At 34.6% G+C, this 13,872-nt stretch overlaps 1 protein-coding gene across 1 annotated transcript; it reads right to left on the bottom strand.

Annotated features, from left to right (window-relative positions):
* Window positions 1–11,700: 11,700 nt before the first annotated feature.
* LOC116490631 (myosin light chain kinase, smooth muscle-like) lies at window positions 11,701–13,184 on the bottom strand. The gene is made up of 4 exons (XM_032190011.1): window positions 13,109–13,184; window positions 12,244–12,398; window positions 12,017–12,146; window positions 11,701–11,922 (listed from the first exon to the last, which is right to left on the bottom strand). Exons 1-4 carry the CDS (start codon window positions 13,182–13,184, stop codon window positions 11,753–11,755), a joined length of 531 nt encoding a protein of 176 aa, XP_032045902.1. The 3' UTR covers window positions 11,701–11,752.
* Window positions 13,185–13,872: the final 688 nt, after the last annotated feature.

Here is a 13,872-nt window from a genome sequence, read left to right as displayed (position 1 = left end):
CTTTACAGGCACTCTGAAAGCAACAAAAACATAATTAGATATTACTGGTCATATTACTACTATGCACACATTCTTCTGGCTAGATATTAGGAATGTCTGTACTCATAATATATCACTCTTAAGAGTTTTAAATCACATTGACCTGGTGAAAGGGGAAAATGTAGGTTTTGAAAAGTTGTATAGCAAGTTAATCTTAGGGCACGCTTAGCTGAGCTGGATGTGAAACTTATATTTAGTAAAGCTGTGAATTGGCATTACAAATGTGTTGCAGAAGTTCTGCCTGAATCATTGTGTGACCTTGTGAAGGTCATCTAGTCTCTATTTCTCCATTATTCTCCTTTATCAAAAGAGAAAACAATCTCTATGTAAAAGTTCTTTGATATGATCTGAAAATATTTTGTTAGTGTAAATTATTTGCATTCTGCAGTGGGAAGAGAACTAGGTCAGTAAGCAGCAACTTAACATGTGAAGGTCTAAAATCTATTTTGGCTTTTAATAATTAAAAGTTGCCAGCAGGCTCTCTTTGAAATGCAGCCTGTAAGGAATTAATAATTTCATTTTACACAGAACCATACTGGCATTACAGATACAGATAAAACTATTCTTTCTTAGAGAGTATCTCAGTGGAATTTTGAATATGGGGAGACAACCACCTTCGAAATGTGAGCTAGGGTATAAGGTAGCCACTGACACTGATGGTTTGAACAACTGCAGAGCTATGTGAAATCTGAAAGAAAAATAGTTTGCCTTCTCTTATGCCACTAGATCCTACTTTGAAATAGCATACTGCTACTGAAAAAAGTTTCTATCAGAAGTATTTTACATTTGCACGAATATATTTATTCAGTGATGTTAAACTCAAGGTTTTAAATTTTCAGTTTTTTAAAACTTAGCTAGTATCTTAATAATATCATGTATCTAAGTTACTTTTTTTCTCATTAAAAAAAAAAATACTCCTCTGAGCATATCGTGTTTTACTAAAAAGGATTAACCTCATTATCTTTTCAAATTAATCCCACACATTTACTGGTGTTTACTTTGACTTTTCTGCCTGATTCTGTGACAGTTCCAGATTTCAAGATTAATGAGAAGGTGAAGTTCCTTTCACAACAAGCCACATTTATGCTGCTTTTCAAAGGTGTGAAAATTCTTCATGACAAGTTCTCTCACTGAAATCAGTGGATATAATTTTGGGATTTAGACCTGCTTTTTATTGCCCCTACTAGTTATCTGGATGCTTGTTCAAGCTTGACAGAAAACAGACTCCTATCAAACTTCTCAGCTTCATGGGAGAAAATGTGTTCAAATTAGACAGAAATGGCCAACAGTTTGTCCTAGCACAACAGCAGTTTTCTGAAAGGAAGGTGAAAAAAAAAATACCTCTCACATATAATTCACTGAGATCTACTTCAGTTACAACTGTAGGTTTTGAACCTCAGCTAAAATACATGGAAATTGGCTTACAATATAAATAAACATTATGAAAGCTTATACATAAATTTGAAGACATTAGAATAGATTAGAAATCATTTAAGCATAATTGTCATTGAGTTCACATAAAATTTATGTATTTCATTGTCTAGGCAAATTTTGGTGATGAAGATCTGATCTTATAAGGCTTTTCATACAATTAGGATTGAAAGTATGCATCTGAAATGTCATGTTCCAGAAATAACCTTCCCAGATATGAATGACAACAGACAAGTGTTCCAGAGCTGCCATGTAATTGATACCTTAGCAGTTGATTCCCTTAAAAAGTCATCAGTGCTTAGCTGATACCATATGCATTTTATCAGAGCTATTCTTGGAGCTTCTCAGTTTATCTCTTGATGGCATAACCTTGAACACTCAGACCAGAAAGGAGTTTTTAATTTAAGCAGATGTTTCCATGCAGTTTTCAAACCTTAATTTAAACCAACTTTAACAATATACTGTAAAAACCTTTTTACTGAGCATTATCAAAATTTACCCCCTGAAATTTAAAACATAATCTTTTTAGACAATTTATTTGATCCATGTCCATAGTCTGAAGTCTATACCCCATAAGAGCAAACATAGATAATAGACCACATTAGGCTTATTGACTGATAAAATATTTGTTACATTAGGAGAAATGTGTTACTAACCTGATCTCTCAAAGTGCCTGTAGGAGTGGGCTAAGCCCAACGAAATCTTCTTGAACGACGTCCTTATCCAGAGTAAGGTTTTTTTAGACAATCCCAGCATGAGAATTTTAGAGCCTCTAACCATAAAAACAAAACTACACAGTCTTGACAGTGTAGTTTTGTTTTTGCAATCCCTACACCCGAGGCGAGGTGGGGAATGCACGACTGCTCAGAAGTGCTAACATGGTTGTTTTACTTTATATACCCCAGCTCTGCTGACAGGTCTACATCACCATACCAGTGACAATTCTGATTGGTTTCCTAAAAGAAAGTATCCTGTGAGAGGGGACCCACTCTATGTAACCATACACCACCTGTTGGTTTGATTGACAATACTAATTTTAGAAGCACAGAAGGGATTCACTGAGAAAACAGCATCTGTTCCAAAGATTTTGGTTTATAATCCAGTTTGGTTTATAATATACAATTTAGAAGCCATTGCAGATTTCCTAAGTTAGAAGCAAAAGAGGAAAAATTAATAAGAACTTTAGCAGAGGACATAGGCAAGTCAGCAGTAGTCATATCAGCGAGATTTAGCCTTACTTTCTTGCCTTATAAAATGTACAAGAAGCTACCAAATGCATCTGTCAATCACCAGACTAAATAAGTAAACTGATCTCAGACATGTGGCCATATGCTATTAGAATATACTGTTAAAATGTATGTATGTTTGTTTTTTCCCCATAGCAGTAAATTGTAAAATTGTATTTGTGGATGTATAGATTTGACTACTGATTCTTTTTGTTTCCTTTATGATTTTTTCTGTTGGATATTCCAAGCAGTTGAGCTTAAACACTAGTACGCAGAGTGCAGAAGTAAAAACTTAGTGAGCATAATTTAACATAGATAACTACTGTAATTGCTTAAAAAGTAGATTTTAAATCTAACATTTTTTTTCTAGACCTGTGGTGGCCTTGTGCATTCTGAAGATTTAATCATTCATGGACTAGCATATTAGGTTGCAAACTTCCACTGCTGCAGCTTCTCCAGTCTGTGCAGCTAATTGTACTGTTAGGTTGGTTCCCTCAGAAATAGTGGTCAGAATTAGAAGAGTGTTCTTGTCTGTAGCAGGGAGTTTTATCACCACAGCTCCACATCTGCCTGTTCCCATTGTTGTCTTATTCAAAGATCCATTTCTTTCCCTATAAAATTTAATATTTCTAACTCATATGCAGCAAACTCTTTAAGCACATAATTGTCTCATAAGACTATTTATGTGGTTAAAGTCAAGCTTGTGCTTAGCCTTTTTGGTAAGGGGCTGTGTGCTGTTACCAAGATCTGCACTGAAAATGATCCCCTGAGCACATCCCTGAGAGCTGTCCTTATAATAGGTTTGCTCCCTCTAAGGGAGGAAGGAGACCAACAGCTTCATAGTACCAATTCCATCTCTCAACCAAAAGGCTCTAGTAGTGCCAAACGCCAAACATTAAGAAAAGTACAACTGGGAAAGGCAGTTTAAAAAGAATACTTAGAAAATTAAATGCAGGTTGGAGTTTTGTAATACCAGCTGAAGTTGTGTTTGAAAACAATCTGAAGGAACTTTCAGCAAGAGCTCCAGAAACTGCCAAGAGAGATCACCACTACTATAGTTCTTGTGAGGGGTGTTACACTATGGCTAACAGATCTGAAATATACAAGAAAGGTCATACTGCTGCCTGTACTGAAGTACTCTGTACTTTTACTTCAGTACTCTGCCCTTCAGTTTATCCATCTGTGCTATGGTGGTCTCTGCCCTTTAAATTATCCATCCCATAACATCAACTTTACCGCTACACCTAGCATGCAGCAGTAACAGCAGCAACAGAAACTGGAATAGTCTCTTATACTGGTACCATCTAGAGTCTTGCAGAAGTTGAAAGTCAGAGTACTATGCTTCATATTTGATTTCTGGTGCAAGTAGATGTCAGAGAACCTAATTTTTCTGCATAAGACTTAGCATGATAACAAATGCACCTTATTAGCAGAGAGGAAAACTTATCTTCTACTAAAGGATACAGAATGTCTGAAGAAATCTGTGTAAAGGTCTGATTCTAAATAGAGACTTGCTAAAATAGCAAATAGCAATTTTTTCTGTACTTTAACATTCAAATATTCAGTAAAAAAAATCAACTTGGAGAAAACACACTGTCTAAAATCTGCAAATTTAGCAATTAAAAAAAGAAAAAAGAAAAAAGGCAGCTTACTGATGATGTCTAAGTCAAATAAACAATGAAAACTTTTATGAAATTGTGATAATTTCTAAATGAGAGAAACGTGAAAGCTGTCACTTTTGAAGATGAGATAGCCAGAAGTTCAATTTTTGCAATTTCAATCAAGTCAGCAACAATTGCTAAAAATAGAAATTTACAAGAAAAAACATTCTGCTGTATTCAAATATATAAACAGAATATTCTGGATTTTTAATACAAGTCCTCCCCCCCCCCCCTTTTTTCTTTCCCAGAAGGTTTACATCGCCTTTGATCACTACTAAATCTACCTGCAATCTACCTGCATCCGAATAAAAGTTTTTACTTCCTCAACTTTTTCTTTTGCTGGTGGATTCAGAAATGAAATCAGTGAAATATTTCTTTCATGCTCTTAAGGAAATAGGAATAATTTACATCCCATGCTTTAATAGACGGTCAGCCCAGTGTGATTTCTGCATGCTTAGTGTCACATATTGTATCTACAATACAAAGGAGAAGGACAAGTTCAGTGTTCACACTGTGTAGCAAAGACATTGCTAGCAAAAACATGACATTATTTCTTTGCTTCAGGATCAAGGAAAAAATAGATCAAGATAACAACAAAGATATTTTTTTTCAGGCAGACAGAAAAACTGGGGATTATTATTCAAGTTTCAGCATTTGCTTCAAGCTGCTATTACTTTAAGTAGAAACTATTTATCGTCAATGTTACTACAGGATATATATTATACTGTAAGCCAGCAATACACTTGAGAAATAGCAGGTAATGTAACATAATAATGAAACATTGTGGCATTGATACCAACAACCACTTTGTATGTGATTCACCTTGTTCAGCTCTAACAATCCCATTGACTTGATGAGCATAGCTACACAAAAGAAACAATTACTTGAGTATGCCCACATGAAGATAGCTTGAAAGCTCAATACTAGACATAATAATAATAGAGCTTAGAAACAAAATCTTTCTTTCTAAAATATTGAAAGCTTCAAACAGCTGCTTGGGCAAGTTTTCAATGTACTTCAGTTTTAATGAAATGAAAATTCCTAATTTGCTTTAAAACAACAACAACAACAACAAAAACCCACAAACTTTTCTTCATAATTTCTTAATCAGCAGTGGTTTGCTATGTGCTGTAGCTGCAAAGCCAATATGACATAAACCCTGCTTTCTTTCCTAGGGTTCTGTTCATTTGTCTACAGGTTAATTTGCAAACTGCATGGAAAGAACCAGTATCTCTCTCATTTCCTTCTCTACTTCTGTTTTCCTTTGGTTCTTTCATAATTTTTGTCCTTTCCTACACGATGTGTTTTATACCTCCTTCTGTATACTATTTTCATGTCATTCTGCCTCCAAACTGATTATAGAAAACCAAATGTGCCATGAAAAAAATCATTTGGTTATTTTAAATAAAATTTCTCACCTATAAGAAGCTGTCCTAAATCCTTACAGGACTGGTAAAACACAACTAGAAATGTAGTTATATCTTATGTCCTTGATGAATTTCCAATTTTCTAAAGCCTACTTCTGAAAAAACTATTGGTTTCAGTTACTCCCCCTCACAGTCCTTCCTTCTTTAATCTTAGAAATGACTAAAAAATTCGTAACCATTAAACCATTAAATTCTCACCTGAAATCAACACACAAAAATTCCACTACCCTCATCAACCCCCTTTCCCCAGTACATCCTATAAACAGTGCTTTGTAATGAAACGTAGGGAACCTTAAATACACACTATAAACTGCATAATATTAAGAACCATGTTTGTGTACTGCAGCTGGCTTCTCAAAAGCTGCTACATTTTCAAATGCTAACATCTCTTATCTGAGATATTGTACATATTTATGCAAGATCTATTAATCCTTTTCAACAAGAACTAATTTTGCTTGAAGAAAATAGCTTTACTTACTAGTGAAAAAGGTACTGTCAGTTGCTCCCACCATAGAAAAGATAACTAAGGCACTAAGCAACTTTTCAAACTACTCTATTTATTTAATGCGTGAACAACTTACTGAGAACTGTGACTAGATTTGAAAGGGTGTGGAATAGTTATCAGGATCCATATACAATAATTTCATGTTGATAGTTGTCGCTTATCATATCCTTGGAAATATCTAAGAAGAAGATTTACGGACATTACTTTAGAGCTCATACCTACCAAGTTTTCCCTAATTTTTTTTCAATTTCATATGCATGTTTACATATGCTAAACAAGGAAGGCATATAAAAAAATACTTAGCTCTTCACCTGAGAAAACGTCCTACCAACAACGCATGAGACACCAAGAATATATTTACTGATGTCTAACTATTCCATTTCCTTTCACAAAATAATAATTAAAATCTTAATAGTGGGGACAAATATTGCACAGAGACACTCCTTAGAATTTAATAGATGCATGTGCCCCATCAAGTTTTTCATACCTTTTATCAGCAGCTTGGGCATCAACAATTTATAAAAAGATAAGCAAAAAAGCAAACAAACCAAGAAACAAAGACAAAATTAACGTGTTTCATAACTGATAAATTCCATGGGATCATTTGGAGCAATATCTGTGCTACTCATTGGCAAAAGGTTGGCAGTTTTTTTCTTTATCTGTTTGTAAACAAAGCTTTCTACTGTTTTGTAAGAAAACCATATGACAGAACAGATGCACAGATTTCTGTTCTGCCTTGTGTATTATTTAGAAAAGTTTTAAGAAAATTGTGTATTTATTTACTTAAGTCATGTTATATGCATCAGGGAAAAAAAGCCCATCTCATATATAACAAAGTTCAATTTATTTCTACAGGCTGACAATCAAGAAGGAAAGCAAGAACCACCCAACACCTTAGGCAACTTTGCTGAGATATTAAGATCAGAAGGCACTGAATTCTACTTTCATTTTTACAGAATGGCTTTTTAAACAGGAAATCTTATAAGCCATACTTAAAAGTTCCACTGATAAAAGAACATTTATTATAGGGTGAGTTGATTTCATTTTTTGAGATATCTGATACATATTCTCAGTCCTCTGCATGCTATTACAGTTAGAAACAATATATCCTTTGAAATCTTTAAACAACATATGCAGAGGAAGGGTTTAGCAGAAACTTAGTTGTATGGGATCCACTGGTTGTTTAATATTTGTCTCCATTCCATCTTGGAAAGAACTCCTTTTGGTGAAAGATACAGTGTAATTAAAAAGAGCAAGAACATCAGTCCTTAGTTACTATATTTACGTGCATACATACACAGCCTTGTGACTCTTTCATGGGCAGAATGCCATCGACTTTTCTATAATTTCAAACAAGCGATTTATGTGATCAGGTGAAGACATGTACATGATATTTTTTCAGCTCATTTCCTCTCTAGGACTGTGCTTTAATTTGGAGAGAAATCTAGGTTACTACCAGCCAGCTTGCACACTGTTGGAAACATGTTTAATGTTTTGGCATTATGATTGAAGCAACTGTCAAAATATTTTATTCCCTATTTTGCACAGATGACATCTACTTGGATGTAGCACAAAGATGTTGTGCTTCTTAAACTCTTGTATGCTTCCTCTGGGAAGTGTGAATGCATTGTTGTCATATATAAATCCAGTGTAGGACTAATCAAGGTTTATAAAAAGAATGACAAATTGTTGCACAATAGGCAGTTGGAGAAAAAACACGTGCATCTGTTTTATTATATAAGCCACATGCAGTACACTAAATAGATAAATGAGTAACAGGAATCATTTGCTAACTATGACTTTGAAAATGTGAATCAGAAGGACGAAGATGAAGAACAGATAGCCCCAAGTCTAACTAGATGTTCTGTGCCAGTCAAACAGCCAGCCAAAACAGGTCTTTTCCTCAGCCAATTGTTTTACTGCTGCAAGTGGATGACACTCCAAATGTCCTCCTCTTTCTCTGCAGGGAGCTTTCCAACTCAAAAAGACACCTAGTCTCTGAATTCAAGAGATGAAAACAAAAATTTCTTCTTGCTAATGATTGCCCTACAATCCAAATGACTTTTCAGTTCAGGTTTTGTCTGTATCCTGAATGGATGCTGCATGTCTTTAGCAATTTTACCACTGGGGAAGAATCCCCTTGGCTAAACTAAGGATGAGTTTACAAACTAGCTGGGGTATTGCTTCATAAATGCACTCCTTTGGATCACAATGACATGCATCAACTGGAAATGGACTGCTTTGTCACAGCAATCCAATCCTGAAAACAGAAGCTATGTAATTCTCCATTATGCTGCCTTAAAGAGATTCCTTGTTCCCTGAAGACATTATTGGTACTAAGTATGCATTAGACAACATTTGCAATAATTAGTTATGAGTTCTTTAGAAGCCCAGCCCCTTCTGGAAATGTCTCAGTATTGTTAGAAATGCGGTAACACAGCATTTAATATACAGGAATAGATATAAACAGTAAAGTAGTACATTATAAACTGTAATACAGTTTATGAGCTTTTTACTTTAAACAGTATAAACTCATAATTCCTCACTCTGCAAGCTGAGTTTACATCTGAATTCTCTATATAAGGTAGTAGGAAGAACTGTTGATGGAACTGATTGTCATCGACTGAATTAGTACTAAACAGTTGGTACTGCTGAATCAGCAAGGAGGTATGCATTGTTTATAATGTCTCCCTTTTCCCATCATCTTATTCTATTAGATTTGTCTAACAAACCACAAAGAAAAACAAAACAAAAGAAATAGAAATCCCAGTCTAATAAATGCTGTGCACAGATGGATTTTTATTAATGATGAGTTATAGAGAAACCAAAATACAAATTGTAACCTACATATAAACCAAATAGCACTCAAAGACTCATTTTCTCCTCACACATGGTCAACACCCAATAATGGACACAGCAAACAAAACGAACGCTCTCATGAATCAGGTATTTTGCAGTTCAGTCCATCTGATCCTCTGAAGCATGCAGAAGAATAGGATCTTGTTCCAAACTGAAGCTAACCTCTGTTGGCCTCACAAGTTCAAGATACACTCCTTGAAGCCAGAGTTTCTCTTTAAACCTATTAAAAAAAAAAGTCAGTCAATATTGTCTATATTTTAAAATGGTGGCTGTTACAACATTTCCTTTCATAATCAGCACCATAGTAGGTAACATAGGTTGTTGGTCTTAAGGCAGTAAGAGATCAAAGAGCAAAAGCAGAGTGACAAGACAGAACATAAATTATCCTAAAACTATCTTACTGACGATAAATAACCAGAGAGTACTTTAGGTATAACGAACAGAAGAGATTATTATTATTATTATATTTTAAAGAAGAATTTCAATCTTTCTGCATGATCTACATGTTTTAATCATACTGAATTCTATATTAGCACCACATAAAATTAACATGATCTTGCATTTGATTTCATTGCTTTGGACTACCCATCACCTCACTGTGATACAGTGATACAGAAAACACAGAACAAAACACAAGGGACCAGTGCTTGATCTGCCGTCCATGAGAGAAAGCATGAAGGCAGCTTCTGATGAAATGTGAACAGCTTTTTTAATCAGCATATAGAATAACTTTCCATTTGCATGGTGCTCTACAACTAGATAAGGCAAGCCTCAAGAACTGATGAAAGAAAAAAAAAAAAGTTGCTCTTTTCTATGACCTTTTAGCATAATACTCACTATGTATGAAAAGAAATATATATTTAGATATTTTCAGGAAGCAAATGCATTTTTACATGACCAGTGTAAAATTAGTATTTTGAGAAGACCATGAAGGAGAAGCCTGACAGCAGTCCCACAAGTTGTCAACCACTTTTCAAAGTTATGTTAACCATTACTTCTTGAGACCCACAGGGCCTTTTTTCCATTATATTGCTCCAAATAACTTCAAGAAAGAAAGCTATTTTACCATACCTAGTGAAAACATCTTTTCACTGTAAAACAGTGAAACTCTTACTAGTTTCAGTCATGTAATATACATTATTAGTAGAATTGTTAAGTTATTTTCTGTTGAAAACCTCTGACAGCAAAACTGTGAATATAAATCTTTTCCCAACACTCAAGTCCCAATCTTATGTCATCTTACCTGATGCTTGCAATGAAACAATGAACTGACAATGGAGTAAACCAGATTAGTAACAGTCCCAAGATATAAAAACTCACCCCTGAACACGTTACGACAAAGCACATGAAGTTCTAGCATTATAAGCTACAGTTGGCTATCAGAGCCTAAATTCAGAAGGCAAGATATAACCTTGTGCAGGAAGTCAACACAAAGACTATTGACTTTAAATACCTCACTTAATCTCTTCAAAGTGCATAATGGAAGGCTTTGGCATCTTAAATCAGTTAACAAGTAATGATTGCTCCTGTGCTAGTAGGATTGTTACTAATACTTCTACAAAGATGCTTACCTAGTAGAAAACTTTGCTTGCATATTCGTTTATTGAGACTTCATGTTCTAGATGTATGACATTAAAATGAGGTCTACTCTCATAAGGATCATTTTCCTTTTGCTTATTAAAGGTCCAAAATATTACAAATTTCTGCATGGCACAGCAGACAAGAAGCTCCTATATCAACTTTGTCCTGGAGGCTGCAACTATTTTATTCATTAATACATCACAATTTTTAACTGTAGATCACATATCACGGGATTATTTTGCAGACAAATACTCCTTCGGTACAGTCAAATGTTACCTGTGTATTACAATTACTTACAGATTCAATATTTGGTTAATATTTGGCTGATCTTTCATATAATAAGAAATCAATTGCTACTAGAGGGTTTTGTGCATGTTGCTTTCAGCATTTTAATAAACAACAATAATAATGAATATACTGCAGTAAAACAAGAGAATTAGTGTCTATGCATATATGTATGCACATATAGAAAATGTCAACTGCTCTACTTGGGCAACATGCTCTTGCAAAGAAAATGATTCAAGGCTTTTACAAGATATCCAATGGTGTTCTGCAAATGTTAAATACGGAAGTTAGATTTAGCAACTACTTTCTCCTTTAAAAAGGAAATGCTAATGGGCTAAAAATTGGTATATTCTAATGCCATGTCAAAAGCCCATCTGCACAACAAAGGACAAATACTTAAGTCATATCAACCTGAACTTCTGGAATACTTTTTACCTTTGAGTTTTTCAGTTGTAGGTTAATAAGTAGATTAATATAGCTAGATATAAAAAATAAATCACCAAACTAAATATCTTGTTCCACATAAATTCACTTTTCTATTGTATTACAAGGTCTTTAAACTAATAAAATTTAATACCTTTTAATGCAGGATTAAATGCAAAAGGTGGTCACAGCATGTACTTCATTTACATTATGCAAAAATTCATAGGAAAAGAAAGTGTTTGATGGGTGCTTCATAAATTAAAGTTTTTAGAGCTATTTGAGTATTACAAGATGTAGCACAGAGTAAGCTGCAAATTACCTTAATGGGAGATGTTTAGTGACTGGCCTTTGATCTCTCACATAAAATGTGTCCTGGGTTTGTAGTAGTTCACCTGTGGTGACATGCACTTTTTCTGAAAAATATCCATCTTTCCATTCTGATTTAGTCTGAGTTACAGTGGAAATTTCTGGGGTTTTATTTTTCTCTGAAACAAGACATGTACATCAGTAAGTGGAAATTAGGTTCTCAATTAATATGGCAATGTGCCTTAAAGCATGCAGCTGGCCAGGGTGAGTCACCTATCACTGTTACAACAGCAGAACAGTGTGCCTTTCCAACTTCATTGCTGGCAACACAGATATATTTCCCAGTATCAGCAAGGACTACATTTCTTTTTAAGAGGTAATAGGTATCTCCTAATTTCTCAACCTGTAAAACAATAGAACGCACATAGGAAATTATAAGGAGCATAAAGCAAAATGTATTATCTTTCTCCAAGAAATATTTTAAGAACTTTAGAACATACACTGATATCTCCAGCTACCACTTGGATATCATCCTTAGTCCAGCAGACATGGGGTTTGGGCTTTCCATGTATAGTGCAATGTAGGATTAAATCTTCTCCTTCCTGTAAAGTTGTATGTCCAAATTTTTGTATGAAGTTTGGCTGTTTTCCCTGTACTGAAAAAAAATAAAAAAATAAAAAATTATTCACTCTACTTTAAATGGCACAACTAAAGCAACTGAAGCAAAAATCCATTCTCATAGTTAGAACGTTACCACATTCCATGACAAAGAGAGCCTTCACTGACACCTGGAACTCAGGATAACTTGTTTGCAAGACAGGAGTAGGCAGACATCATTTATCTACATAATATAAAGCTTGCTGAAACACGTAGATATAAAGCATCCAAGAATTTCATGCATCAGGAGTGATATTAGATCCACGTAATGATAGCGAATCACATTCTTTGTGTAGGTAATAGGTAAATATATGTGGATTACTGTGTTTCAGTGAAGAGTAAATAAATATCTCACACAAATTTAAAGGAAAAAAGTTAAGACAGCTAACTTGCATTTAGTGTACTGTCATACATCACACTTCACTTCTTTTTATTCCAATGTTCCAGTCTAAAATGTTGTTGAAAAAAAAATATATTGTTCTATATTTACAGCAATGATTACAGCCAGAACATGGCCTCTGTACTACTATCATCAAGACCAATATTTTGGCCGTCATTAACACTGAGGCCACACACTATGAGATTATGCAGTACATATTTGATTTAGATGAAGCATGGACACATAATTGCATTTATTTTGCAATAACCAGAGCACATGAGGTAGAGTTTGTATTGGTTTCATGCCAACTGTAGGAGGACAGATGATACCTGAGCCAATACCAGAGCACAAAGTCTGGCCAATACAAATTAACTCATCAGAAATATTTGAAGAAATTTCAGTCATCTGAGTCAGTTTGTACTGAATCAGAGCTTTGCTTTATGTGACAATAACTTTAATAAGCTGTAAAGCTGGATGTACTGAAGCATCATACTTCTACCCAAAGTTCCACTTAAATTCTACCTCCATGGCCACATTAAAAGAAGAAAAAGACTTCAGAATTCAGATCAAGTATTTATGACACAGGGAATTCAGAGCAGCTCTGATGCTAACACACAGAATACACAGAAAGATATATACCGCAACAAAAATAAACATTTTGCTTCCCTATTTCTTGTTCCTCTTTATGATAAACTATAATATATCTCCGTAATATTGAGCAAAACCAATGTCTTTTCAGAAATTGAAGGTTACTGAAATGTACTACGAACTATGCCAGCATCGCCCCATTGTATTACAATAAATAATTTTGCTTTATGTTATTGTGAAACAAAAACCAGCATATGTCACAAAAGTAGTCAGAAACATTTAAATCCATAATATATGGATTATTAGCCACTCTCCTTTGGATGTATTTGCCTAACGTGGGACTGTCAACATGGTGAGGCAGACATTTTCACCTCCTGTATTAATAAATTCTTTGCTTAGGTAAGCTATTACTCAAAAGAAGCTTTCAATAAAGTCTTAGCTGCGTAACATTCTTCCCATCCTGTAGGTCTGAGGCCACAACACAAAGCAGAAGTATGTGACTTTT

Source organism: Aythya fuligula, chromosome 6 (genome assembly GCF_009819795.1).
Source record: "Aythya fuligula isolate bAytFul2 chromosome 6, bAytFul2.pri, whole genome shotgun sequence".
Taxonomy (NCBI): Eukaryota; Metazoa; Chordata; class Aves; order Anseriformes; family Anatidae; genus Aythya; species Aythya fuligula.
Note: the sequence above shows the minus strand (reverse complement) of the source record. Positions and strands in the feature narration are given on the sequence as shown.